Source organism: Coffea eugenioides, chromosome 9 (genome assembly GCF_003713205.1).
Source record: "Coffea eugenioides isolate CCC68of chromosome 9, Ceug_1.0, whole genome shotgun sequence".
Lineage (NCBI taxonomy): Eukaryota > Viridiplantae > Streptophyta > Magnoliopsida > Gentianales > Rubiaceae > Coffea > Coffea eugenioides.
Window position 1 is genome coordinate 28,546,764 of NC_040043.1, and position 25,826 is coordinate 28,572,589.

The following is a 25,826-nucleotide window of genomic DNA, read 5'->3' on the forward strand; positions in this document are numbered from 1 at the left end:
AATAAAACTTCACCAATTCAACCAAAATCAAGATTTAATCCATAAATTTGCATCTTATACAATCACTAAGCATGATTTAAGCATCAAATAAAGAAGGAGGGTGGTTCTTCACAACTTACCTTTAAAACAAGAGAGAGAGAGCTATAGACCACCTTATCTTTCCAAACAACTCCACAAATCCACCTTATCTTAGCTATTGAAGAGGTTTTATGGAGTAATTTCAAGGTTGGATGGTTAGTTTTGATGATTTGGGACAAGAGTGAAGTGTTTTCTTCCTTATGCTTGGAGTAAGAGAGAGAGAAAGAGAGCAAGAGAGGGCCGGCTCTTCTTGAAGATTTTTGGGTCATTTTTGGTTATTTAAGTCAATGGTAAGAAAGTCTTAAGGTAAGCCCAATCACATGGTGACACTTGTCACCTTTAATAAAATATCTACCTAACTTGTCTCTCTCATATCAACCCAAATTGCAACCTCTACTTATCTCTTAACACCCGGTAAAATAATTCCAGTATTCAAAACTTAATCTAGTTGGCCGAAATTTTTCGAACTTTTCGCACTAGTGGGTCCCACGTCCAAAATACGCTCTTAGTTTCTCAAAATCTATTCGATACTAGAAAATCATCTAAAAACTATAATTACTCATAAAATTCACCAGAAAAATTTCCTAAGCCAGAAAATGCAGAAAACATGCCATTAAAGGGGATAAACCCTAGGAAAATTATTAAGAGGAATTTACGGGTTCTCACACTCTCTCCCCCTTAAAAGAATTTCGTCCTCGAAATTCCTTATCATATATACAACCAGTTAAGTCAAGTACAAACATAAACGATCCACCGAGGAATGGCCTTTCTAGTTCACCAAATCCTTTCTAACCTAGGCCCTCATATCTTTCGTATCCGGGCGCAAGAATCCCATCTAAGATAATTCACAACTCGAGCCGGCCGGTCCCAAGAGTAAACCATCCTTATTAAAGATTCCTACCCGACATACATACCTAGCTTCCTCGAGTCCCATGATAATGATTCGCACACTTATCACATGCCCGGTTCATAACTTATGCTCAAACGAGCACTTAGACATATTCATGAAATTAGGACCACAACACCACTTAGTCCAGGCTCACTCCGCGCAGAGACCACGCGAAACAGGCTCTGATACCACTTGTAACAGCCCCACCTTCCCCTAAGGCGAACCAAAGGGGTTAGCGGACTGCCTGCCCAGCTCTCGCCAGGACTACAGATCCGTTTACGTCAATCTAATACGTTCCGGAACTTACCAATGCGCGCAACCAAGTCAAAATGGCAACATAACCCAAAATAAGAAAATGACATCCGGAGTCGGCCATGATAGTAACCGACCCGTCAGAACCCAACCGAAAGAGCACGCAAACATTCACATCTGAACTTTAGCGATTACAATCCAAAATGACATACAAAAGTTTTCAAAAGTTAATACATATACACGGTTTGCCAAATCAAAAGAGAAAACGCCCCAAAAGTACACTTAGGGTTTTACTACATGAGCTATACAAAAGATATGTTCAACTAGCTCAATTTGGCAGCCATTTGTCAAATCCAGACCAAAAGGGTTTATTTTCCTGTAAGGAAAACAAAAGGAACAGAAAGGGGTGAGCTTGCGCTCAATGAGGTACCAAACATATAGCAGAAAAATCATGGCATTTCACATTTAACAAATCAGATACACATGCCAGATGTAAAGCAAAGGAACCAATGATTCAAATCAGAAGGATACGGGTGGCTCTCAGGAGCCAAATTTCCAGCGCAGTACTTGATCCAAACCGGTTGACTCTCCGTCAACGTATATAGAACCAAAACGTCCGTAGACTCCTCTTTACACCGAATTCCGTCCACCAAACACCCCTTTACCGGGCCCGCTCACCTCAAACGAACAAAATGGTAATACTCGAGTATACCCGGAATCAAGGGTCTCAATACCCAAAATCCCCGAACAGACTACCGTGGTTCGTTATCTAATCGTCCAGGCCCTTGCCGGCCCGACTCGAATAACTTAGCCACAGGATTGAGCTCATAGGTCATAGAAATCCGAACAGATGCAGACACAGATAACAGATTCAAATTTTGCATAGAAATTGGCACATGAACAGACTAGAGAACGAGTGTGATAAAGTACACCCTCGTCTCGAACAAATAAACAGATTGCAGAGCAGAAATCAAGTTAAACAGCAATGGAGGGGAGTGGTACACTCACCGGCTCGACTTCAAAAGTTTTCACTTCAGATTGGCCTTAATCGCCAAGAAACCCTAAAATAATCAAAGTAAACTAATTGAAGGTTTCATATCCAAAATCGAGTAAACGGAATGCACAAGTGAGGCTCGACTACACGTCGTACGCCTTGCCAAATAAATACTAATGCAAGGGTGGAAAACATGATTTTCTTGGAAACGAAAAGGTAACATGGAGACCTAGGCGCAAACAACCCAAAAGCCCTTTTATTTCTACCAAAAGGCAAATCCAACTTAAAAGAACCAAACAGCCTAGAAAATCGGGCAGCACTTCCCCTAAATTTCTTACTTTTCCAGCCATTAAGGCTTCATTATTTCCTCGAATCAGTCCCAACATCTCACACAAAATTCACCTCATTTCCAAAAGCCATTCACTAGGCCCAAAGTAAAAGTTAACTAGGAAATGACCGGAATAAAAGTAAGCCTTAAAACATACAAACAAGTACAATGAGACTCGATAACGCGTCATAAAGCCAAGCCAAACATAACCCCAATAGGGTTTCATATGCATATATAGACATATAAGCAAACCAGAAAATCAGGAAATGGAACTCATTTGTCCCAACACCAAAAACAGTTTTGGCCTCCTAATGCGGTAATGGCACACAATGCGCTACGCTTATCGGATGAGGGTGTAAGACCCACCATATCGAAGCTAAAAGACAGGGTTACAACAATGTAGAAGGCCACTCAGTCCAAATCCTAGCACAACTAGGTCAAAAATGCAGAAAACCAACCCAGAACCGTAATTGCAGGTTCCCAAATCACACAAGGCTGTAATTCGTCCAACTCAGTCTACACAGGTCCAAATGCATTGATTCCAAAGGCATATGATAGCTAAGACATCAAGCTACATTTCATCAGAAGACACCAACATCCAAATCCAAAGAAATTCCAGTCAAAACAGACGATTACAATCACAGTTCGCACATTCTGATCACCCAGAACAGCAACAGTAAAAACGACATATCTCACTCTACACTAATTCAAATGACCTGAAATTTTGCAGGCGCCTCTAAAATGTCATTACCTACAACTTTCATGTTTTGAGGAAAGGTCAATTCGGCCTATATCTATGACCTAAAAATTCGGACAGAATGTTCATCACAAAACCCTCACTTTTCAATTTTTGGTCCAAAACAGAAATTGGTTGCAATTAATCACTTTTCCCACCTCCTAGAGTCATTAAACATCATTTCCAATCATCATACATGACCACACAATCATGCTCATATTAAAACAGAAAATTCCTCAAAAATAATAAAACTTCACCAATTCAACCAAAATCAAGATTTAATCCATAAATTTGCATCTTATACAATCACTAAGCATGATTTAAGCATCAAATAAAGAAGGAGGGTGGTTCTTCACAACTTACCTTTAAAACAAGAGAGAGAGAGCTATAGACCACCTTATCTTTCCAAACAACTCCACAAATCCACCTTATCTTAGCTATTGAAGAGGTTTTATGGAGTAATTTCAAGGTTGGATGGTTAGTTTTGATGATTTGGGACAAGAGTGAAGTGTTTTCTTCCTTATGCTTGGAGTAAGAGAGAGAGAAAGAGAGCAAGAGAGGGCCGGCTCTTCTTGAAGATTTTTGGAAGATTTTTGGGTCATTTTTGGTTATTTAAGTCAATGGTAAGAAAGTCTTAAGGTAAGCCCAATCACATGGTGACACTTGTCACCTTTAATAAAATATCTACCTAACTTGTCTCTCTCATATCAACCCAAATTGCAACCTCTACTTATCTCTTAACACCCGGTAAAATAATTCCAGTATTCAAAACTTAATCTAGTTGGCCGAAATTTTTCGAACTTTTCGCACTAGTGGGTCCCACGTCCAAAATACGCTCTTAGTTTCTCAAAATCTATTCGATACTAGAAAATCATCTAAAAACTATAATTACTCATAAAATTCACCAGAAAAATTTCCTAAGCCAGAAAATGCAGAAAACATGCCATTAAAGGGGATAAACCCTAGGAAAATTATTAAGAGGAATTTACGGGTTCTCACACTCTCTCCCCCTTAAAAGAATTTCGTCCTCGAAATTCCTTATCATATATACAACCAGTTAAGTCAAGTACAAACATAAACGATCCACCGAGGAATGGCCTTTCTAGTTCACCAAATCCTTTCTAACCTAGGCCCTCATATCTTTCGTATCCGGGCGCAAGAATCCCATCTAAGATAATTCACAACTCGAGCCGGCCGGTCCCAAGAGTAAACCATCCTTATTAAAGATTCCTACCCGACATACATACCTAGCTTCCTCGAGTCCCATGATAATGATTCGCACACTTATCACATGCCCGGTTCATAACTTATGCTCAAACGAGCACTTAGACATATTCATGAAATTAGGACCACAACACCACTTAGTCCAGGCTCACTCCGCGCAGAGACCACGCGAAACAGGCTCTGATACCACTTGTAACAGCCCCACCTTCCCCTAAGGCGAACCAAAGGGGTTAGCGGACTGCCTGCCCAGCTCTCGCCAGGACTACAGATCCGTTTACGTCAATCTAATACGTTCCGGAACTTACCAATGCGCGCAACCAAGTCAAAATGGCAACATAACCCAAAATAAGAAAATGACATCCGGAGTCGGCCATGATAGTAACCGACCCGTCAGAACCCAACCGAAAGAGCACGCAAACATTCACATCTGAACTTTAGCGATTACAATCCAAAATGACATACAAAAGTTTTCAAAAGTTAATACATATACACGGTTTGCCAAATCAAAAGAGAAAACGCCCCAAAAGTACACTTAGGGTTTTACTACATGAGCTATACAAAAGATATGTTCAACTAGCTCAATTTGGCAGCCATTTGTCAAATCCAGACCAAAATTTATTTTCCTGTAAGGAAAACAAAAGGAACAGAAAGGGGTGAGCTTGCGCTCAATGAGGTACCAAACATATAGCAGAAAAATCATGGCATTTCACATTTAACAAATCAGATACACATGCCAGATGTAAAGCAAAGGAACCAATGATTCAAATCAGAAGGATACGGGTGGCTCTCAGGAGCCAAATTTCCAGCGCAGTACTTGATCCAAACCGGTTGACTCTCCGTCAACGTATATAGAACCAAAACGTCCGTAGACTCCTCTTTACACCGAATTCCGTCCACCAAACACCCCTTTACCGGGCCCGCTCACCTCAAACGAACAAAATGGTAATACTCGAGTATACCCGGAATCAAGGGTCTCAATACCCAAAATCCCCGAACAGACTACCGTGGTTCGTTATCTAATCGTCCAGGCCCTTGCCGGCCCGACTCGAATAACTTAGCCACAGGATTGAGCTCATAGGTCATAGAAATCCGAACAGATGCAGACACAGATAACAGATTCAAATTTTGCATAGAAATTGGCACATGAACAGACTAGAGAACGAGTGTGATAAAGTACACCCTCGTCTCGAACAAATAAACAGATTGCAGAGCAGAAATCAAGTTAAACAGCAATGGAGGGGAGTGGTACACTCACCGGCTCGACTTCAAAAGTTTTCACTTCAGATTGGCCTTAATCGCCAAGAAACCCTAAAATAATCAAAGTAAACTAATTGAAGGTTTCATATCCAAAATCGAGTAAACGGAATGCACAAGTGAGGCTCGACTACACGTCGTACGCCTTGCCAAATAAATACTAATGCAAGGGTGGAAAACATGATTTTCTTGGAAACGAAAAGGTAACATGGAGACCTAGGCGCAAACAACCCAAAAGCCCTTTTATTTCTACCAAAAGGCAAATCCAACTTAAAAGAACCAAACAGCCTAGAAAATCGGGCAGCACTTCCCCTAAATTTCTTACTTTTCCAGCCATTAAGGCTTCATTATTTCCTCGAATCAGTCCCAACATCTCACACAAAATTCACCTCATTTCCAAAAGCCATTCACTAGGCCCAAAGTAAAAGTTAACTAGGAAATGACCGGAATAAAAGTAAGCCTTAAAACATACAAACAAGTACAATGAGACTCGATAACGCGTCATAAAGCCAAGCCAAACATAACCCCAATAGGGTTTCATATGCATATATAGACATATAAGCAAACCAGAAAATCAGGAAATGGAACTCATTTGTCCCAACACCAAAAACAGTTTTGGCCTCCTAATGCGGTAATGGCACACAATGCGCTACGCTTATCGGATGAGGGTGTAAGACCCACCATATCGAAGCTAAAAGACAGGGTTACAACAATGTAGAAGGCCACTCAGTCCAAATCCTAGCACAACTAGGTCAAAAATGCAGAAAACCAACCCAGAACCGTAATTGCAGGTTCCCAAATCACACAATGCTGTAATTCGTCCAACTCAGTCTACACAGGTCCAAATGCATTGATTCCAAAGGCATATGATAGCTAAGACATCAAGCTACATTTCATCAGAAGACACCAACATCCAAATCCAAAGCAATTCCAGTCAAAACAGACGATTACAATCACAGTTCGCACATTCTGATCACCCAGAACAGCAACAGTAAAAACGACATATCTCACTCTACACTAATTCAAATGACCTGAAATTTTGCAGGCGCCTCTAAAATGTCATTCCCTACAACTTTCATGTTTTGAGGAAAGGTCAATTCGGCCTATATCTATGACCTAAAAATTCGGACAGAATGTTCATCACAAAACCCTCACTTTTCAATTTTTGGTCCAAAACAGAAATTGGTTGCAATTAATCACTTTTCCCACCTCCTAGAGTCATTAAACATCATTTCCAATCATCATACATGACCACACAATCATGCTCATATTAAAACAGAAAATTCCTCAAAAATAATAAAACTTCACCAATTCAACCAAAATCAAGATTTAATCCATAAATTTGCATCTTATACAATCACTAAGCATGATTTAAGCATCAAATAAAGAAGGAGGGTGGTTCTTCACAACTTACCTTTAAAACAAGAGAGAGAGAGCTATAGACCACCTTATCTTTCCAAACAACTCCACAAATCCACCTTATCTTAGCTATTGAAGAGGTTTTATGGAGTAATTTCAAGGTTGGATGGTTAGTTTTGATGATTTGGGACAAGAGTGAAGTGTTTTCTTCCTTATGCTTGGAGTAAGAGAGAGAGAAAGAGAGCAAGAGAGGGCCGGCTCTTCTTGAAGATTTTTGGAAGATTTTTGGGTCATTTTTGGTTATTTAAGTCAATGGTAAGAAAGTCTTAAGGTAAGCCCAATCACATGGTGACACTTGTCACCTTTAATAAAATATCTACCTAACTTGTCTCTCTCATATCAACCCAAATTGCAACCTCTACTTATCTCTTAACACCCGGTAAAATAATTCCAGTATTCAAAACTTAATCTAGTTGGCCGAAATTTTTCGAACTTTTCGCACTAGTGGGTCCCACGTCCAAAATACGCTCTTAGTTTCTCAAAATCTATTCGATACTAGAAAATCATCTAAAAACTATAATTACTCATAAAATTCACCAGAAAAATTTCCTAAGCCAGAAAATGCAGAAAACATGCCATTAAAGGGGATAAACCCTAGGAAAATTATTAAGAGGAATTTACGGGTTCTCACACTCTCTCCCCCTTAAAAGAATTTCGTCCTCGAAATTCCTTATCATATATACAACCAGTTAAGTCAAGTACAAACATAAACGATCCACCGAGGAATGGCCTTTCTAGTTCACCAAATCCTTTCTAACCTAGGCCCTCATATCTTTCGTATCCGGGCGCAAGAATCCCATCTAAGATAATTCACAACTCGAGCCGGCCGGTCCCAAGAGTAAACCATCCTTATTAAAGATTCCTACCCGACATACATACCTAGCTTCCTCGAGTCCCATGATAATGATTCGCACACTTATCACATGCCCGGTTCATAACTTATGCTCAAACGAGCACTTAGACATATTCATGAAATTAGGACCACAACACCACTTAGTCCAGGCTCACTCCGCGCAGAGACCACGCGAAACAGGCTCTGATACCACTTGTAACAGCCCCACCTTCCCCTAAGGCGAACCAAAGGGGTTAGCGGACTGCCTGCCCAGCTCTCGCCAGGACTACAGATCCGTTTACGTCAATCTAATACGTTCCGGAACTTACCAATGCGCGCAACCAAGTCAAAATGGCAACATAACCCAAAATAAGAAAATGACATCCGGAGTCGGCCATGATAGTAACCGACCCGTCAGAACCCAACCGAAAGAGCACGCAAACATTCACATCTGAACTTTAGCGATTACAATCCAAAATGACATACAAAAGTTTTCAAAAGTTAATACATATACACGGTTTGCCAAATCAAAAGAGAAAACGCCCCAAAAGTACACTTAGGGTTTTACTACATGAGCTATACAAAAGATATGTTCAACTAGCTCAATTTGGCAGCCATTTGTCAAATCCAGACCAAAAGGGTTTATTTTCCTGTAAGGAAAACAAAAGGAACAGAAAGGGGTGAGCTTGCGCTCAATGAGGTACCAAACATATAGCAGAAAAATCATGGCATTTCACATTTAACAAATCAGATACACATGCCAGATGTAAAGCAAAGGAACCAATGATTCAAATCAGAAGGATACGGGTGGCTCTCAGGAGCCAAATTTCCAGCGCAGTACTTGATCCAAACCGGTTGACTCTCCGTCAACGTATATAGAACCAAAACGTCCGTAGACTCCTCTTTACACCGAATTCCGTCCACCAAACACCCCTTTACCGGGCCCGCTCACCTCAAACGAACAAAATGGTAATACTCGAGTATACCCGGAATCAAGGGTCTCAATACCCAAAATCCCCGAACAGACTACCGTGGTTCGTTATCTAATCGTCCAGGCCCTTGCCGGCCCGACTCGAATAACTTAGCCACAGGATTGAGCTCATAGGTCATAGAAATCCGAACAGATGCAGACACAGATAACAGATTCAAATTTTGCATAGAAATTGGCACATGAACAGACTAGAGAACGAGTGTGATAAAGTACACCCTCGTCTCGAACAAATAAACAGATTGCAGAGCAGAAATCAAGTTAAACAGCAATGGAGGGGAGTGGTACACTCACCGGCTCGACTTCAAAAGTTTTCACTTCAGATTGGCCTTAATCGCCAAGAAACCCTAAAATAATCAAAGTAAACTAATTGAAGGTTTCATATCCAAAATCGAGTAAACGGAATGCACAAGTGAGGCTCGACTACACGTCGTACGCCTTGCCAAATAAATACTAATGCAAGGGTGGAAAACATGATTTTCTTGGAAACGAAAAGGTAACATGGAGACCTAGGCGCAAACAACCCAAAAGCCCTTTTATTTCTACCAAAAGGCAAATCCAACTTAAAAGAACCAAACGGCCTAGAAAATCGGGCAGCACTTCCCCTAAATTTCTTACTTTTCCAGCCATTAAGGCTTCATTATTTCCTCGAATCAGTCCCAACATCTCACACAAAATTCACCTCATTTCCAAAAGCCATTCACTAGGCCCAAAGTAAAAGTTAACTAGGAAATGACCGGAATAAAAGTAAGCCTTAAAACATACAAACAAGTACAATGAGACTCGATAACGCGTCATAAAGCCAAGCCAAACATAACCCCAATAGGGTTTCATATGCATATATAGACATATAAGCAAACCAGAAAATCAGGAAATGGAACTCATTTGTCCCAACACCAAAAACAGTTTTGGCCTCCTAATGCGGTAATGGCACACAATGCGCTACGCTTATCGGATGAGGGTGTAAGACCCACCATATCGAAGCTAAAAGACAGGGCTACAACAATGTAGAAGGCCACTCAGTCCAAATCCTAGCACAACTAGGTCAAAAATGCAGAAAACCAACCCAGAACCGTAATTGCAGGTTCCCAAATCACACAATGCTGTAATTCGTCCAACTCAGTCTACACAGGTCCAAATGCATTGATTCCAAAGGCATATGATAGCTAAGACATCAAGCTACATTTCATCAGAAGACACCAACATCCAAATCCAAAGCAATTCCAGTCAAAACAGACGATTACAATCACAGTTCGCACATTCTGATCACCCAGAACAGCAACAGTAAAAACGACATATCTCACTCTACACTAATTCAAATGACCTGAAATTTTGCAGGCACCTCTAAAATGTCATTCCCTACAACTTTCATGTTTTGAGGAAAGGTCAATTCGGCCTATATCTATGACCTAAAAATTCGGACAGAATGTTCATCACAAAACCCTCACTTTTCAATTTTTGGTCCAAAACAGAAATTGGTTGCAATTAATCACTTTTCCCACCTCCTAGAGTCATTAAACATCATTTCCAATCATCATACATGACCACACAATCATGCTCATATTAAAACAGAAAATTCCTCAAAAATAATAAAACTTCACCAATTCAACCAAAATCAAGATTTAATCCATAAATTTGCATCTTATACAATCACTAAGCATGATTTAAGCATCAAATAAAGAAGGAGGGTGGTTCTTCACAACTTACCTTTAAAACAAGAGAGAGAGAGCTATAGACCACCTTATCTTTCCAAACAACTCCACAAATCCACCTTATCTTAGCTATTGAAGAGGTTTTATGGAGTAATTTCAAGGTTGGATGGTTAGTTTTGATGATTTGGGACAAGAGTGAAGTGTTTTCTTCCTTATGCTTGGAGTAAGAGAGAGAGAAAGAGAGCAAGAGAGGGCCGGCTCTTCTTGAAGATTTTTGGAAGATTTTTGGGTCATTTTTTGGTTATTTAAGTCAATGGTAAGAAAGTCTTAAGGTAAGCCCAATCACATGGTGACACTTGTCACCTTTAATAAAATATCTACCTAACTTGTCTCTCTCATATCAACCCAAATTGCAACCTCTACTTATCTCTTAACACCCGGTAAAATAATTCCAGTATTCAAAACTTAATCTAGTTGGCCGAAATTTTTCGAACTTTTCGCACTAGTGGGTCCCACGTCCAAAATACGCTCTTAGTTTCTCAAAATCTATTCGATACTAGAAAATCATCTAAAAACTATAATTACTCATAAAATTCACCAGAAAAATTTCCTAAGCCAGAAAATGCAGAAAACATGCCATTAAAGGGGATAAACCCTAGGAAAATTATTAAGAGGAATTTACGGGTTCTCACAAGTATTAGTTCTATGATTCTGGACTATCTACAGTCCATAAAATTGGCCTTGAGTGAGGTGAAGAAACTAGGAGTGTTAAAATCCACACATCTTGCAACCAAATCATAGGCCTAATCAGAAAATCATCCTCAAGTGACATCAAAATCTCTACACAACTAGAATACATCATGAATTTAGCTCAATATTTATAAAATACTCATTTGACTGTCCAGATATTGAACAGAATAGACTAAGTAAAAGATTGAGCAAACTTACTCAAAGTATAGCTTTTGATGAGGAATTCCTAAACCCTGAATATCATAGTACACTTTTGTATAGCTCATAATGAGTCCTTGCGTCTTGGGTGTGTTATAGTTTCGCCATTAATAAAAGACTATTTGTAGAATTCAATTCACATCTTATACATTCATATACATACTACTGTGTGTAACAACTAAAATGAAAAAGAATCGGAAAAGTCCAACTAGGGACGATCTCAAAGTCAGAATTCGGACAAGCATCATCCCACGATAGAAAAGCTCGGTCCATCCTCGGCCCTTCCTCTTTGCCTGCCTGCCTTTCCCGGTCGGCCATTGATACGTTGTATTTTGCTCAAATTTTTTCGTCTCTGGCTGCCCTCTGTGCCCACTCGGCCATTGATGTAGATAGGACTTCGGAGCTGGAAGGGTTGAGTCTGAACTGGATCAGGAATCAGGGAACATGTCTAAAACGTTGCCGTATTCGATGAAAGATGTGGATTATGATAACGCCAAATTCCGCCATCGATCCCTTCTCAAGGTTTCTATTCTTACTTCCATCCCAGAAAAAAAATACAATTTCTTGTTTCTTTTGTTCTGTTTTGATTGCTCACTGATGTACTATCTGAATTCCGTTTAATCTTACTATGATCTGTTGGGGCATGTTGAAAATTTTCGTTTGTTGGATTGGGTTTTTCACTTTTTGTGTTCTTTTTATTTTTGCGATAATATTTTTTGGGCCTATATCTTTTGACAGTGATCTATTGTCAAGTGTAATATGTTGCCATACACCCCAAACATTTCAGGATTTACTGGCTAAAAAGTTTCAAACTATGATCCATTATCAAGGAAACTCAAGATTTTGCTCACACTCGTGTTTTTGTCGCAGACCTTTATTCAGTCATCGCTTACAAGTAATGTGAAGCGGGAGTGTACCAAATGTAGTACTGGAAAGTTCCTTGTGCTATTACTGATTGGTGGATTAACATATCTAATGATCACACATACCAGTACTTCAGTTTCTGTTTCCAGCAATGCTAAATCAAACAACATAGGGACTGAGGAACTAAGCAGTTTACGAAGATTTTGGAGAAAACCACCAAGGCTTCCTCCTAGATTATCACCAGATGAAATGAGTAGTAAGAGTGTACCTAATCGTACTCTTGAGAAATTAAATACAAAAAGTATTTGGATGGCTAGGCAACAAAAGGTCAAGGAGGCATTTTTACATGCATGGTCTGGATACAAAACTTATGCTATGGGTTATGATGAACTTATGCCTCTAAGCCGTAGGGGGGTTGATGGTTTAGGAGGTCTAGGAGCAACAGTGGTGGATGCTTTAGACACAGCCATGATAATGGGAGTTGAAGAAGTAATTGTTGATGCAGGTTCATGGATCGAAAAACATCTTCCTGAGAGGATCAGCGGAAAAGGTCAAGTGAATTTGTTTGAAACTACTATTCGTATTTTAGGCGGCCTTTTGAGTGCTTATCATTTGAGCGGGGGGCAAGGGGGAAGTTCGTTGCACAAAGGGCCCAAACCAGTTGTCTATCTAGATAATGCTAGGGATTTGGCTGATCGCCTGCTGGTTGCATTTACATCAAGTCCCTCTGATATTCCATTCAGTGATGTGGTTCTACGTGAGCACTCTGCACACCCTGCTCCTGATGGCATGAGCAGTACTGCAGAAGTTTCAACTTTGCAGCTGGAATTTAATTATCTTAGTTATCTAACTGGGAACCCAAAGTATGGCTTAGAATCAATGAAGGTTTTTGAACATCTGAAGACCCTGTCGAAGGTGGAGGGACTGGTTCCGATATACATAAGGTATGGGCCAAAATACTACTTTCTTTGTAATTAGTTTCATTAACGACTTCTTTGAAAAAAGGTCCTCTTTTTCTTCTGCCAACAGTGTTAAATTCTTTGATAAATATGCTTTTGGTCTTTAAGTAATTTCTTTTGGGCAAATTGGTTTCTCAGTACTAGTGCAGCAATTGGTTTTTCAGTATTAGTGCTAAGAATTTAGGTAGGCTTATTGATGTTTGCTGATGTTGTGAGAATTTTCCTGGGTTGAAAAACAGAAAAAATATGATATAATGCTCCGTTTTTGGACGCATGTAAGACAATTGCTTGTCTTCAGAAAAGTTGACTTTAACATCATGCTAGTTGAGTTTTCATTGATTGTACACTTAAACGATTAACATCTAAATCAAAGTAGAGTGATGGATTAGAACTGAAAGCCAATGAAAATAACAATATGAAGAGAAAGTGATTGCTGAGCTATTCTTGGTTCTGTTCATATTTTTTTTGGTTCTGTTCCTGTTGTATTAAGCTAAAGGATAAATAGAGGAATGCCATTCCTTCCTTCTTCTTCTCTCTACTGGTCGAGTAAAGATGATGATTATCAAGGGATTCTATACTTCATTGATGTAATTTCTTGATGGAGAAATAGCACTAGCATTAGACTTCTAATGTATCTATCTATAGATAGCTATGTCTACGTGGCTTCAAACTAAATGAAAAACGTAGGAATCGGTGGCTTCTTTCGAGTTGAATCCTCATCTCAGTACTTTGGTTAAACAAATATGGAAGGAATATTAATCATTTGCTGTGGGCCTTTCGCTGGTATATATTAAGATGGTACCTGTAGAGGATTACTTTGTAAAGACCATGTTGTGGTGTGGACATCGTTGTTGCACCATCATGTCTAAACCTGTTCTTTGGCCTGATATTGGCTTTGTCATTTACTACAACCACATTATCTGTCAGGTTACTTAGTAGATTTATGAACTCGAGCAGAAAGCAGGAACTAATAAGTTAAATACTTTTTTCTTTATTCAAATTTTTCTTTGTTTTCATGTTGCCCTTCCATACATTAATACTTTTGAGCTTGTCATTTTCCTGCTATTTTCTTCTCTATTTCTCCTTTTGTGTGCCACTTGCTTGGAGGTTGTGTCTCTAGACAGCCAGAATCCTCTTGCATATCATGACTTTTTTTTGCTCTTTTAAATATTTGTCTGCCTAGTCATGTGCTACTATGCTGGCCTTAAATTTGTTTGCTGCCAAGAACATTTTCATCCAAGCAAATTACATGCTTATCTCCATAATCTGTGGTTAGATGCTTAATCTAAGATTCTCAATCTGATGCAGGTTGTAGTGGCAAGTGTGGACTACTTTGCATCATGATCAAAATCTAGAGTTTTTAGGAGTACCAAGAGAAAACTTGAATGGGGTAATAACTAAGAATATGGTGCAAACCTGAAGTTATATGGGATTAACACAAAGAAGTAGTTTCATTATACACCAAAAAGCCGAGTAATTACAGTAAAAGTCAATACGTAGATCTATGGCAGTCTAACACTCCAGAACTAGCTTATTGGAATCTTTACTCTCCAATAAATTAATTTAAAAGAATACTAAATAATATTATAAAACTACGGTCTTAAAAATCAACTAAGGAATCAAACTGATTATGTGATGGACTTGAGGAGGCTAGGCATTTTATTGGTGGCTTAAAATTTGAGAAATAGTCTGGAGTTGGTTAAGAGCTTTAAGCCTAAGTTTCCATTAGAAATTCTGCAGTGGAATCAGGTGTTAAAGGGTTGGGGGAAAATGAGAGGGAGGATGACCATAGTTGTTAAGGAAAGAGAAGAAGGCAGTCTGAATGTCCAGCAAGTGTCCTGAACATGATGGTGATATCTATTTAGATATTGATTTATTTATTTATGTTGTTGAATTGTGAAATCTTTCATAAAACGGAGAATCCTGAAGGCAAACTTTGAATAATGTCTAAAAGTCCTAATTTGATTCCATTAGACCAGACATATCTGTAAAATTTTGTTTTGTTGAAAGGAAGCTAGAGTTACTAGCCGTATACAAATTTTTCGACTAAAAGATAGAAACAGAGAACCATGAACTGTTTGTGCATGACAACTGGACCTTACTCAATCAACTACAGCTGTTTAAAACAATTAAATTTATATTAATCCAAAAAAAAAAATCAATAACAAAGTGAACCTCACAGAGAGAATTCATTAGTGGCCGAAGTCCCAGATGCCTAGTCCACCACTAAAGGCCTTGTGCTCATATTTCTTCACAATGACCTGGCCAAGTTCAGTCTTCTTCCAGTGGTTGCAATGGCAAGGACCTTTGAAATTCTCTCTTTCATCACTAATAGCTGTCCACCACTAATGTCCAATATCACCAATAGCTGTAATTGGAAGATTACTACCATTAGCAATCTGAATATTTTGGCAACCAGTATATGGCCGCAAATTTTTTTTTTTGCAAACCTTTTACCTTTTGATTTGTCTTGGGAATTTTTAAGTGTCTACATCTCCTTGCTGCAGCCCTCATTCAGGTGAATTCAATGGAGAGAACATCAGACTTGGATCTCGAGGTGACAGCTATTATGAGTACCTCATCAAAGTCTGGCTTCAGCAGAGAGGGAGAAATTCAACATACTTGTTTGACATGTATGAGGAAGCGATGAAGGGTGTCAGGCACCGTCTTGTTCGGCAATCTGTCCCTAATGGATTGGTCTTTGTAGGAGAATTGCCTTATGGATCTCAAGGTTCTTTTAGTCCAAAAATGGATCACCTGGTAAGTGATATTCTCATTGTTCTTCAATTCAACTCAACTAAACATATATGGTAGGAGAAAAGTGAAGCAGAAGCTTATCTTGAAATGGCTACTACTTTGGCATTAATTTGAAATTTGAAGTTTTCTGATAATTTCATTCATTATTTGGCTTTTTATATCATTGACATTGGCAATCTCCAGGTTATGATATATGTATAGAGGAGAAAGAATAAGAGATAATGAGTCTTATCTCTGTAGAATCAGTGTCCCTAAATGTTTTGGCATCCATGCTGCTTGTTTAGGTATGTTTCCTGCCTGGTGCCCTTGCACTTGGTGCAACTAAAGGCCTAACCAAAGACAAGGCTGTTAAAGAAAGCATCCTCACTTTTGAAGACCTAGAGAATTTGAAGCTTGCAGAAGACTTGACTAAGACATGTGTGGAAATGTATTCAGTAACTTCTACTGGTCTTGCTTCAGAAATTGTTTACTTCAATATAGAGGTACATCATAATTGTTCAAATTTACTCTAATTATGCTATTTTAAAATGTTAGCTGCAGACAAGAAAGAATTCTAGACAGAAATGGTCAGATATCAGCAACTATCAAAATAGATTGGTTTAAATACAGACACTTTTTTGCTGATTTTTCTATAGTTCGAAAGAAAGATAAATTAAAGGAACATGTTGCTTGATAAACTTTTGCTTTTGTTCAATACAAAGTGATTCTCACTCCTCATCTCATGTCTCAGTGAGCTTGGACAGAATTTTTAAATATTCAGGTTGATGATGTGTCCTCCTATAGACCAAAATCCTTAGTGTTTTGTTCCTCTAGGATTTTATTGTCTATTTAAAAATACGTGCTATCCTATTGTCGCCCTATTACACACACACACATATAACAGAATATGTGCATATTTTCTGATAGGTATTCTCTTCTTAGACAGTCCAGATAACTGTAAGAGTCCTGGATCTAGTTTCCGTTTTGTCATACTGTTAGCATGATCACAGTTACTGAGAGTTGGATTCTGATTATAATTCTTTCTGTGCCCTTCAAGTGATGGTCTTTGTCTTTTTTTTTTCAAGAAAAAAACCAAGAATAGGTGGGGGTTAGGCTTGTTTTAGTAGACAAAACTGAGTGCATCAGCAAGCAAATCAAGATAACCACAGTGTATTCTATCCAATCTAAGGATTCATCTAGTGAATTTTGTTATTGAAGTTGCTTTGTAGACTTCATCAGATTGTGAATCATATCCTAAATTTGCCAAAAAAATCTGCAAGTTGATGCCTTCTCTAGAAATATGTTTGAAGCTGAATCTGTGTGGTGTTATCTCCCTTTTGATATGGCATTTAATTTCGTCTAGTCTCCAAGGCACGTTGCATGAACCAGTCATGATTTGTATAAGACTTGTGAATCAATTTCAACTTCAACCATAAACAGACTTGGTACACATAACTGAATCCCCTCTTTTAATGCAACTGCTTCAGCATGCATGTTTGTTTGATGGGCGTAAAAACTTGAAAAGGCTGCAACTAGCCTGCCTTTGTCATCTTGAATTGCTTCTCTACTGCAGCTAGTCCTGGATTCCCCCTTGTTACTCCAACATTTAGCTTGAAACGAGAAGCCAAAGGGGACAACCAAAAAACAATTTTGATCTTTGGGAGTTGTAGGTTCTGTAGCTTTACTGCTAAGCCGTTACGTAGAAGATCAATATCCTCATACCTAGATCTTGTATAAAGGGAATGCCAGAGAAATTGAATGCAGCAAGGAGAGAACTTGCTGCAATAACTTTGCTACTATTTCTGCATAAAAAGATTTATTCCTGTCTTCAAGTTCAATGGTAGTGTTTTTCATTTCATGCAGTTGATATGGGGTTGTGATTGTATAATATCATGCATTTATTTCTTTGGTCCTTGTTTACAATTGAAAGGGCTTCTACAACCTCAATCTTCGTAAACTGCAATTTTTCCATCATACTGCTAACAAGCAGGCTATTAATTGTTTGTCAACACTGCTACATTTGTTTTGCTGCCAACCAAAATTAACAGAATTTTGTTGGATATTTTATAACCAGGGAAATTCTGAAAGTGGTCCTGATGGTGGAAACAAGAGTTCCAAATATGTGCGTGACATTATCATAAAACCAGCTGACAGGCACAATCTTTTGCGTCCTGAAACAGTTGAATCATTGTTCATCTTGTATCGCATTACAGAAGATCCCAAGTAAGTTGTTCAACTAATTCTACTACTTTCTTCTCTTTTTTAACATAATTATTAATAGTGGCTATGAACATTTGCTGCACCATTTTGGTTGCTTCTGCAGATATCGCGAGTGGGGTTGGCAGATTTTTGAGGCCTTTGAAAAGCATACAAAGGTTGATACTGGTGGTTATACATCTTTGGATGATGTCACAACAATACCTCCACAAAGAAGAGACAAGATGGAGACTTTTTTCTTGGGTGAAACACTGAAGTACTTGTATTTGTTGTTTGGAGACGAAAGTGTTCTTCCTTTGGATGAGTTTGTATTTAATACTGAAGCTCATCCATTTCCAATCCTTGGCAATCTTGTAAAGCAATGATTCTACAAGAAGCATAATGACTGTAAGACCCACAAGTCATTCTTTGGTGCTCAGACTCAGCTCATGTGGAATTCTCTCTGCATCTAAAAGCAGATGAATTTGGCTATGATACCGAGACATAGGACATACAACTAATTTCTTCAATAGCTCAGGTGTAGCTACTTCTGCACCGTTATATATGTATGGCTTTCTGGATCAATTTCAATTTTGCAAGATTTTATACCTCAGTGTATCAAATTACACAATCAAGTAGACCATTTTTTCCTGTAACTGAGAAGTAATGATCATATGACTTGTCCAGAGTTTATATACAGTCAGGCCCATAGTTAACAATTTTGTAAGATGACGTTAAGCTACAGTTGCTGTGATTGGAAATCCTCTTTATTTACATTACACTTCAGCTTCATGATTGTTAGGTCATCAGGCTCTATGCTTTTGCAATTGCTAGGAGCTGAAAAACAAATGGTCACCATCCCGGATGACATTTACGTCTTCTATTTCTGCATCTTCTGCATTTTGAACTTTTGTGAAGTTCTGACCTCCAAATTTGTCACCTGCAATTCGACAGTGCTTGAATATCAAATGACATTCTTTTACTCTTTTACTTTGCAAAGTCTACTATTTAGCTATCAGTGGGACAAAACCACATCCCCCAGTAAAGTGTATACAAAAAGTAACACTTTGTATTTAGCTTATTTTGTGTTAATTGCATTTATGAGTCTTTTTATTTCACATTTCAGGTTTAATTCAATCCCATTTTAAGGTAAAAAGCTTACCTGCTATCCTGAGCACTTCTTCCACTGAATCTGGTAGGAGTATTAGCTTCCCTAACAGCTTCTGCCCTGTGTTATGTTGTTGAATCTTCATATAAAGGGTGACTCTCTTCCTGGTGAATTCTGTAATATCACTATGACTCAGACATTTAATATTACTTGAGCTAATATCTATTGGATTTCTGTGGAAAAGTTTGGGACAGTTCGGTGGCCTAATTTTGGTTGGTTTAAATGGACCTATCCCTGTTATTTTTGCCTTTTCAGGTACAAGAAGCTCCATTTTGTGCTCATCTGGTTTTTCTCTGTTTTTGTTACTGGAGGAAAGGCCGTATATTCTTTTGTTTGCTTCTTGTTCTGCTAGAGCAATCGGTGTCAGTGCTGTTGCATCTTGTTTGTTGACACATATCCCTCTTTCTAGCAAAATTTTAACCATTTCAAGGTGACCCTCGCAAACAGCTTTAATGGGTGCAGTTTGGCCATCATCATCCGTTAACTCCATATTCTCACCATATTTACTGCTATCACAACAATATCCTAGTTGTTTCTCCTTCATAGCTTCTGAACTACGAATATTGCAATCCACCATATTCAATGTCTCTAAATTGGCATGCAGAGTATTTTCATGGCCAGCATGCATCTGAGTTGCTCCTTTTGGTCCTCCATGAAGCCAGTCACTGTGTACCAGACCATCAGTTTGCTGCTCAGTGTAGCCTAAGCTTCCCGAACCTTTGAATTTCTGTTGGTAAATTCGTGAATGCTATGATATTAGGTTTGATCTTCCAGGATGCGGGGGCTAACATATAGTTAAATGCATCTGCAACATCACCTGAAAAAGATTGTCCAAAGTTACATGTTTATCTTCTGCATTTGCTTGAAGCATATTCATCAATGCAGTCCTGTTGAGTCGTAGTAGTTGAGAAACTTCAGTGGTTCTAACAGTGAACGGCTGGGGTCTTCCACACAAAACAGCTATTTCTCCAAAGATTTCCCCTGTGACAGCCTTTCCAAGAACCTTCATGTACAAGGGATGCTAGGTTAGACTCTTTTTTCTGCAAAATTTTAAGGATGAATATGCTGCTGGAAATCAATTTACCTGATCATGGCCATCAACTTTGGCTATCAAATCCTGCAACCATGAATTTCGTGAATTAGGAATTTACATAAAACCATAAACTGGTGAATACCTAAAACATGCCAAAGATGGTTACAAGACTACTTACCACTGCACCAGAAACTAATATGTACAGATCTGTTGGGGTCTCATTCTGCAGTATAACATCTTCCTTGGGAGGAAAGTATTCTGCTTCCATTTCAGGAACCTTCCAACAGCAGAATACATTCTATTGTTACCAAATTTGATAACCCCTAAAGTAAAGAAGCTTCCTTTTCCACGCATTGATGATTTATTTACATAAGGTCAATCGTTAAAGGTGAACTAAATCTTCTGCTTAAGAAGGGAAAAATGAAATAAATGAAAACAGTGAAAGGTACAATACCAATTGGAAGATGAAATCATATGAAACGCCCTGGAAAAGGTACACGCTTTGGACGATGGGGAAAAATAAGTAGTGAGCAATGCTTAAACGGATGGCTTTGGGGAGGCCATTCAAGGTTTCTTCTTGTTTTAGGCCCTCTGTTTTGAACTTAAGGCATACGTGGGCTAACATTTGATCTTGTATACGCGGGGGTAACTGATTTCTTTTTGCAAACTCTGAAGCTGCTCTAACTGTATCCCTCTACAGCATAGAAATCAAGACTGATTAAGATTGCATTCAACGTTTCTAACTGTATCATCTCTGTGTAAAGGGAGGGAGAGAGAGAGAGAGTGTGTGTGTGTGTGTGGGTGTGTGCGCATGTTGCCTGTGTAGGTGGGCAGCATCTGTGTGGTGACTAGAAATTTATGATCTTTTAAAGGAGTCCTATTCTATAGTTGCAAGTGTTCTTCATTTCGCACTTACCAAGAGAGCTTTATTTGCTCGTGTGCTCATGCGCGTATTTTCTATCTTGTCATAGTAGTTTTCAATAGAGAATTCACCATAAATCCAAAGACGTGAACAAGTCTTCTAGGTTTCTCTAAAAATCTACATAATATGTGGAGAGTATTCCTTTCTCTTGTCTGGTGAACATTAAACTTAAAGAGAGAAGGAGAGAGAACATACGAAGTTCCTAGTACGGCTGGTCCAGTGAACTACAAGATTCGTCATGTTTCCTATGATATAAGAAGTCAATCCCAAGTTGAATAGCATATAAAAGATATCAAACAGCATCTCTCGTGGGTTCTCGGCATGGAAGTCCCCATAACCAGTTGTAGTTAGTGTCACAATAGACCAATATATTGCAGTCACATATCTATCCCAGAGACTTAGTTCTTTGAAATTTGGGTACACTGAACCTATCCAAGTTCCTTTGGGATCCGGATATCTAGCTGCAATCATATAGTAAAAGCATCCAGCACAATGCACTGCAAATAATGTTACCTGAGAGATACCAAGTATATTAGCAATGAAAACATCCCGCAGATATATCAGAATTCTGCATCTATAAAGGAGAGGATCGAATAGTGGAAGTTAGGATGGGTGAACGAAGGCGGTGTTTAAACCAAGAAAGTAAGACCTAATATTTGATCTACTGCCAATATTGGAACTTGAAATTTACTATATGGTTCAAATGTATGGACATATCAGTTGGCTTACTGAGACGAGTTTTGTGCATCGTGTCCAGAAGTAGCTGAATCGAATGTCCTTCTCTAATCTGTCAAAAAGAAACTAGCTATTTAGAATTTTGTTTGTTTTGGCAGATTTTTATGAAAGGGAATGGGTCAGTTAGGACATATGTGAACATGGACCTGGCAAAAAGTGAGCTGACTCTTCGGAGACGCCAAAGTCTGAGCATGCTGAGAACTTTAAACCCAAGACCGCCGCTATGATGTGTGAAAAGGAGGCTAATGGATTGAAATGGCACGGTGGAGCAGACATCAAAAATGAACCAGGTGGATATATACCTGTAATACATCCGCGGAACATGTGATAGCAGCTTAAATGACTGCAGAGAGCAAGTTAGTGACTACTGAGATATCTTGTAAACGAGTACTGTTAGAGCAAGCCTTGTGGTGTTACCTGACGGCTATTGCTTTGGGATTATCAACAAGCAGATAAGATTCGCTATCAAGGTATGCTACGAAGAATGTGAGAAAGATGTCAATGGCAAAGAAGGTGTTGACAATGTTGTCAAAAATGGACAATGCATCTTGCTTGTAAGTCAGGAATGCGAACTCAAAGGGCGATATCCAGGCCGAGTAAATAACCAGGATAACCAGAAACATTTCCCAAGCCCTGAAATGAGAATAAATAAATAAACATACATATGAGGATTAGTGGCTAGTTTACCATGTAGTTGCCTTTGAGTAGTACTACATCTGGACCAAGAGTCATCACCTATAACGAGGATTGAATGGTGAAATTATGCGTTTTCGTAGTTTGGTTGCTTGGTTGATTCGGACTCCAAGAGATGGGAGTAGATCGGTAGAGAAGAAACAACTGTCAGTTTTTGCATTCAGTAGGTAGTCATCAACACAAAACCGTTTAAGGAAGTTTTTAGCATAGGAAAACAACATTTTGATGAGTTTGAATCCCCCTTAAGAGTTAAAAACTTAAGGTTGGTTCTGTCAAACTTGCCCAGACTATGCCCTTTATCAGAGTCTATTTATAGTGAAGTAGTTGGCAGGTCGCACACGGGAACCGGCTACTTTTCAATACTTTAGCTTTAATATGCTTCCTGTGATATGGCTTTGAACGTATTTAGAAAGATTATACAACTAGTTGGAGTGATTACGGTTCTACAAAGGAGAAAACTGACAAAAGGGGTAAAGGGAAATAGTGAAGTATGCATGAATTTTTGGATTTTGTTTAACAACAAAACTCGATAACCAATGGAAAAAGGACGAGTTATGGTTGGAAATTAAAAGCCAACATGGGACGGCACTTGAAGTGGCAGACACGAATTTCTCTGAAATGCAGACGAAGAGGGAGGCGAATTGCTGTACTCGTTTTAGGTGTGGGGATTGTTGGCAGTAATGGTGATGGTGGGAGCTCCATCATCAATAAATGTAAGGATTTGAATCATCTCTTATATACATTTACAGGACAGATTTTAGCAAAAGTTTTAAGTGGTTTTCTTTTCAGAATCTAGAAATGGACCAGGAAATTTTAGTAGGATGAGCTGATAGCATTTTTGTGGAGGCCACGTGGACCCATAGTGCATCCTCTAGAGGAAGAATGACAAATGCAAAATCTTCTTCGGAAGGAATGCATAAAAAGCTGCAGGTAATGTATATGATCTCTAAATCTCTTCTTAAGATGAGATGTTGTTTGTTTATCCAATGCAATCAAAACCATAAGAGTGAAAATGTATCCCCTCCATGTATCCATACAGCCCCTTTTTTCTCAATACCTCTCTTGGTCACTGTCTCTATATATATGGACAAATTAGAAAGTCAATTTTGTTTCTAGTTCACATTTGCAGAGTCTTTTACCATTTGGTTGCTCTTTCTATGGGAGTCCCAATCGCAGCCATTTAGTCCATGTGTTTTTCTCTCGTCATTAATTTAATAAGGCTTTACACAGGTTAACTGTATGTACTATGTATAGTGGATCTAGGTTCATAATGGTACCAACTACGAAGCCGAGGCATTTGCTGTTATAAGTTATAACAGAGGTGACAGTAGAGTTTAGTGTAGACACTGCTATAATAGACCTGGACACTAATGTAGACGCTAACATACTAAGATAAAAATAAAATAAAATAATTTTCTCTGTCATTAAAATTCGTGTCCAACAATTTATTGCGCCTTTACATATTGTTGTGTTAGTATTTACATTTGTTATAATAGTATTCACATTCCTTGAGTTAGTGTCTGCACTTTATCCTATTACCATTGGCAACAGCAAAGACTCTGATCCACAGACTACCAAACATGCTAGAAAAATAAAGTCCATTTGTACTTTTTTTTTTTAGTTGGAAAGTCCATTTGTACTCAATTAGGAAGTGCACATTTAACTGGTCATATTATTAAGATTTTTTAAATTTATTTTATAGTGTAAATGGGAGGGTTCAAATTTAGAAACTCTTATTTATACTTTTCTCTCCGAACTATCCAATCCATCCTTCCTCCCTCTCCCACAGTCCTATTATTAAGATATACATTTAGAAATCATATCCATGTTCAGTAAATTCCCAAGCCAAATCTTCTTTTCAATTTTCTCATTTGAGAATTATATACAATTTTAAATTAATAATAAACAAATATATATAGTGGATCATATTAACTTACTATAGCTTCTTTTTAAAAAAAAAAAGGAAAAAATGTTTCCTAAAATCTTTTTATAGTTATCTTGTTTATTGCAAATCAATTAAATGCTTCTCTAATCTATGCATTTTTTTAAAGTTCTTTTGAGTTTGGATTCCATCTTTGGAACAAAGATATAATTTAAATAGAATAACTTCTTTATACATTGTTAGCGTATAATTTTTTTGACACTAACAAGTTTAGATCATACCACATAACATAAATTTAAATTTGAAATTCAAATCATGTACATATGGCATACATCCAAAGTTGCTAATATAAAAGTGCATAAAATATTGATCTATTTAAATATGATTTGCCAACATCACTTTAAAAATTACCTTGACTAAATCAAACAAGGGCACACTCTTGAGTTAGAAATCTGGTCTTCTACTTTTTTGAGTTTTACAATTGATACTATCACTAGTTTTTGTTTTTTTCTTTACTATCAGTAGTTCTTATCTAATCTAAAATAATTCTTTAATTCTCGGGCAATTACTTTCTCAAAAGATCATGGTAACAATTTCTTTGTATAGGTCGTACATGTATGTCATCTTTTCATCATCACATTTCTTTTAATAATTATAGGAAATATATACCATATTTGAAATTTATCCTCTAAAAAAATCATGATGGCAAGTGCATCGAGGAAAACCAAAAAATGCGTTGGGACGGATAAGGGGGGACTGCTGTAATGGATCTTTTGTACAATAAATGTTTCTTCTTTCTTTTTTATCTTTGCTATAATGTTTCAAAATATTAATGGTTATTTTTTTGGATTAACTTTTTATATAATAATAATATGTGACTATTTTACACAAACAACTATAAATGTATGTCACATGTGCATAATTTGAATTTCAAAATTAAATTTGTGTTATGTTACATGATCTAAACTTGTTAGTGTAAAGAAAATTATACATTGACAGTATATAAAAAATTTATCTATTTTTTATCAATGTGGACTTTTAATT

The 25,826-nt window shown here is 38.0% G+C and overlaps 2 protein-coding genes across 2 annotated transcripts; one reads left to right on the forward strand and one right to left on the reverse strand.

Moving 5' to 3' along the window:
• The first annotated feature begins 11,732 nt into the window (after positions 1-11,732).
• On the forward strand, positions 11,733-19,110 carry LOC113782837 (mannosyl-oligosaccharide 1,2-alpha-mannosidase MNS3). The gene is made up of 6 exons (XM_027328766.1): positions 11,733-12,116; positions 12,465-13,402; positions 15,925-16,177; positions 16,459-16,656; positions 18,228-18,376; positions 18,477-19,110. Exons 1-6 carry the CDS (start codon positions 12,039-12,041, stop codon positions 18,733-18,735), a joined length of 1,875 nt encoding a protein of 624 aa, XP_027184567.1. The 5' UTR covers positions 11,733-12,038; the 3' UTR covers positions 18,736-19,110.
• On the reverse strand, positions 18,933-23,151 carry LOC113782836 (potassium channel KAT1-like). Its single transcript, XM_027328765.1, has 11 exons — positions 22,943-23,151; positions 22,625-22,840; positions 22,354-22,509; positions 22,202-22,259; positions 21,668-21,985; positions 21,005-21,244; positions 20,729-20,827; positions 20,602-20,634; positions 20,335-20,520; positions 19,512-20,244; positions 18,933-19,289 (listed from the first exon to the last, which is right to left on the reverse strand). The coding sequence occupies exons 1-11, from the start codon at positions 23,119-23,121 to the stop codon at positions 19,180-19,182; spliced, it is 2,328 nt and encodes a 775-aa protein (XP_027184566.1). The 5' UTR covers positions 23,122-23,151; the 3' UTR covers positions 18,933-19,179.
• Between the last annotated feature and the right edge of the window lie 2,675 nt (positions 23,152-25,826).

Excerpts from the sequence above, each read along its gene's own strand:
- LOC113782836 (XM_027328765.1), bottom strand. The coding sequence starts at position 23,121 with ATGTTGTTTTCCTATGCTAAAAACTTCCTTAAACGGTTTTGTGTTGAT. Across the intron at positions 21,986-22,201 it reads GATGCACAAAACTCGTCTCA|GTAACATTATTTGCAGTGCA; the intron begins GTAAGCCAACTG and ends GGTATCTCTCAG. Across the intron at positions 21,245-21,667 it reads CCAGCCGTACTAGGAACTTC|AGGGATACAGTTAGAGCAGC; the intron begins GTATGTTCTCTC and ends TCTATGCTGTAG.
- LOC113782837 (XM_027328766.1), top strand. The coding sequence starts at position 12,039 with ATGTCTAAAACGTTGCCGTATTCGATGAAAGATGTGGATTATGATAAC. Across the intron at positions 16,657-18,227 it reads TTGTTTACTTCAATATAGAG|GGAAATTCTGAAAGTGGTCC; the intron begins GTACATCATAAT and ends TTTTATAACCAG. Across the intron at positions 18,377-18,476 it reads CGCATTACAGAAGATCCCAA|ATATCGCGAGTGGGGTTGGC; the intron begins GTAAGTTGTTCA and ends TTGCTTCTGCAG.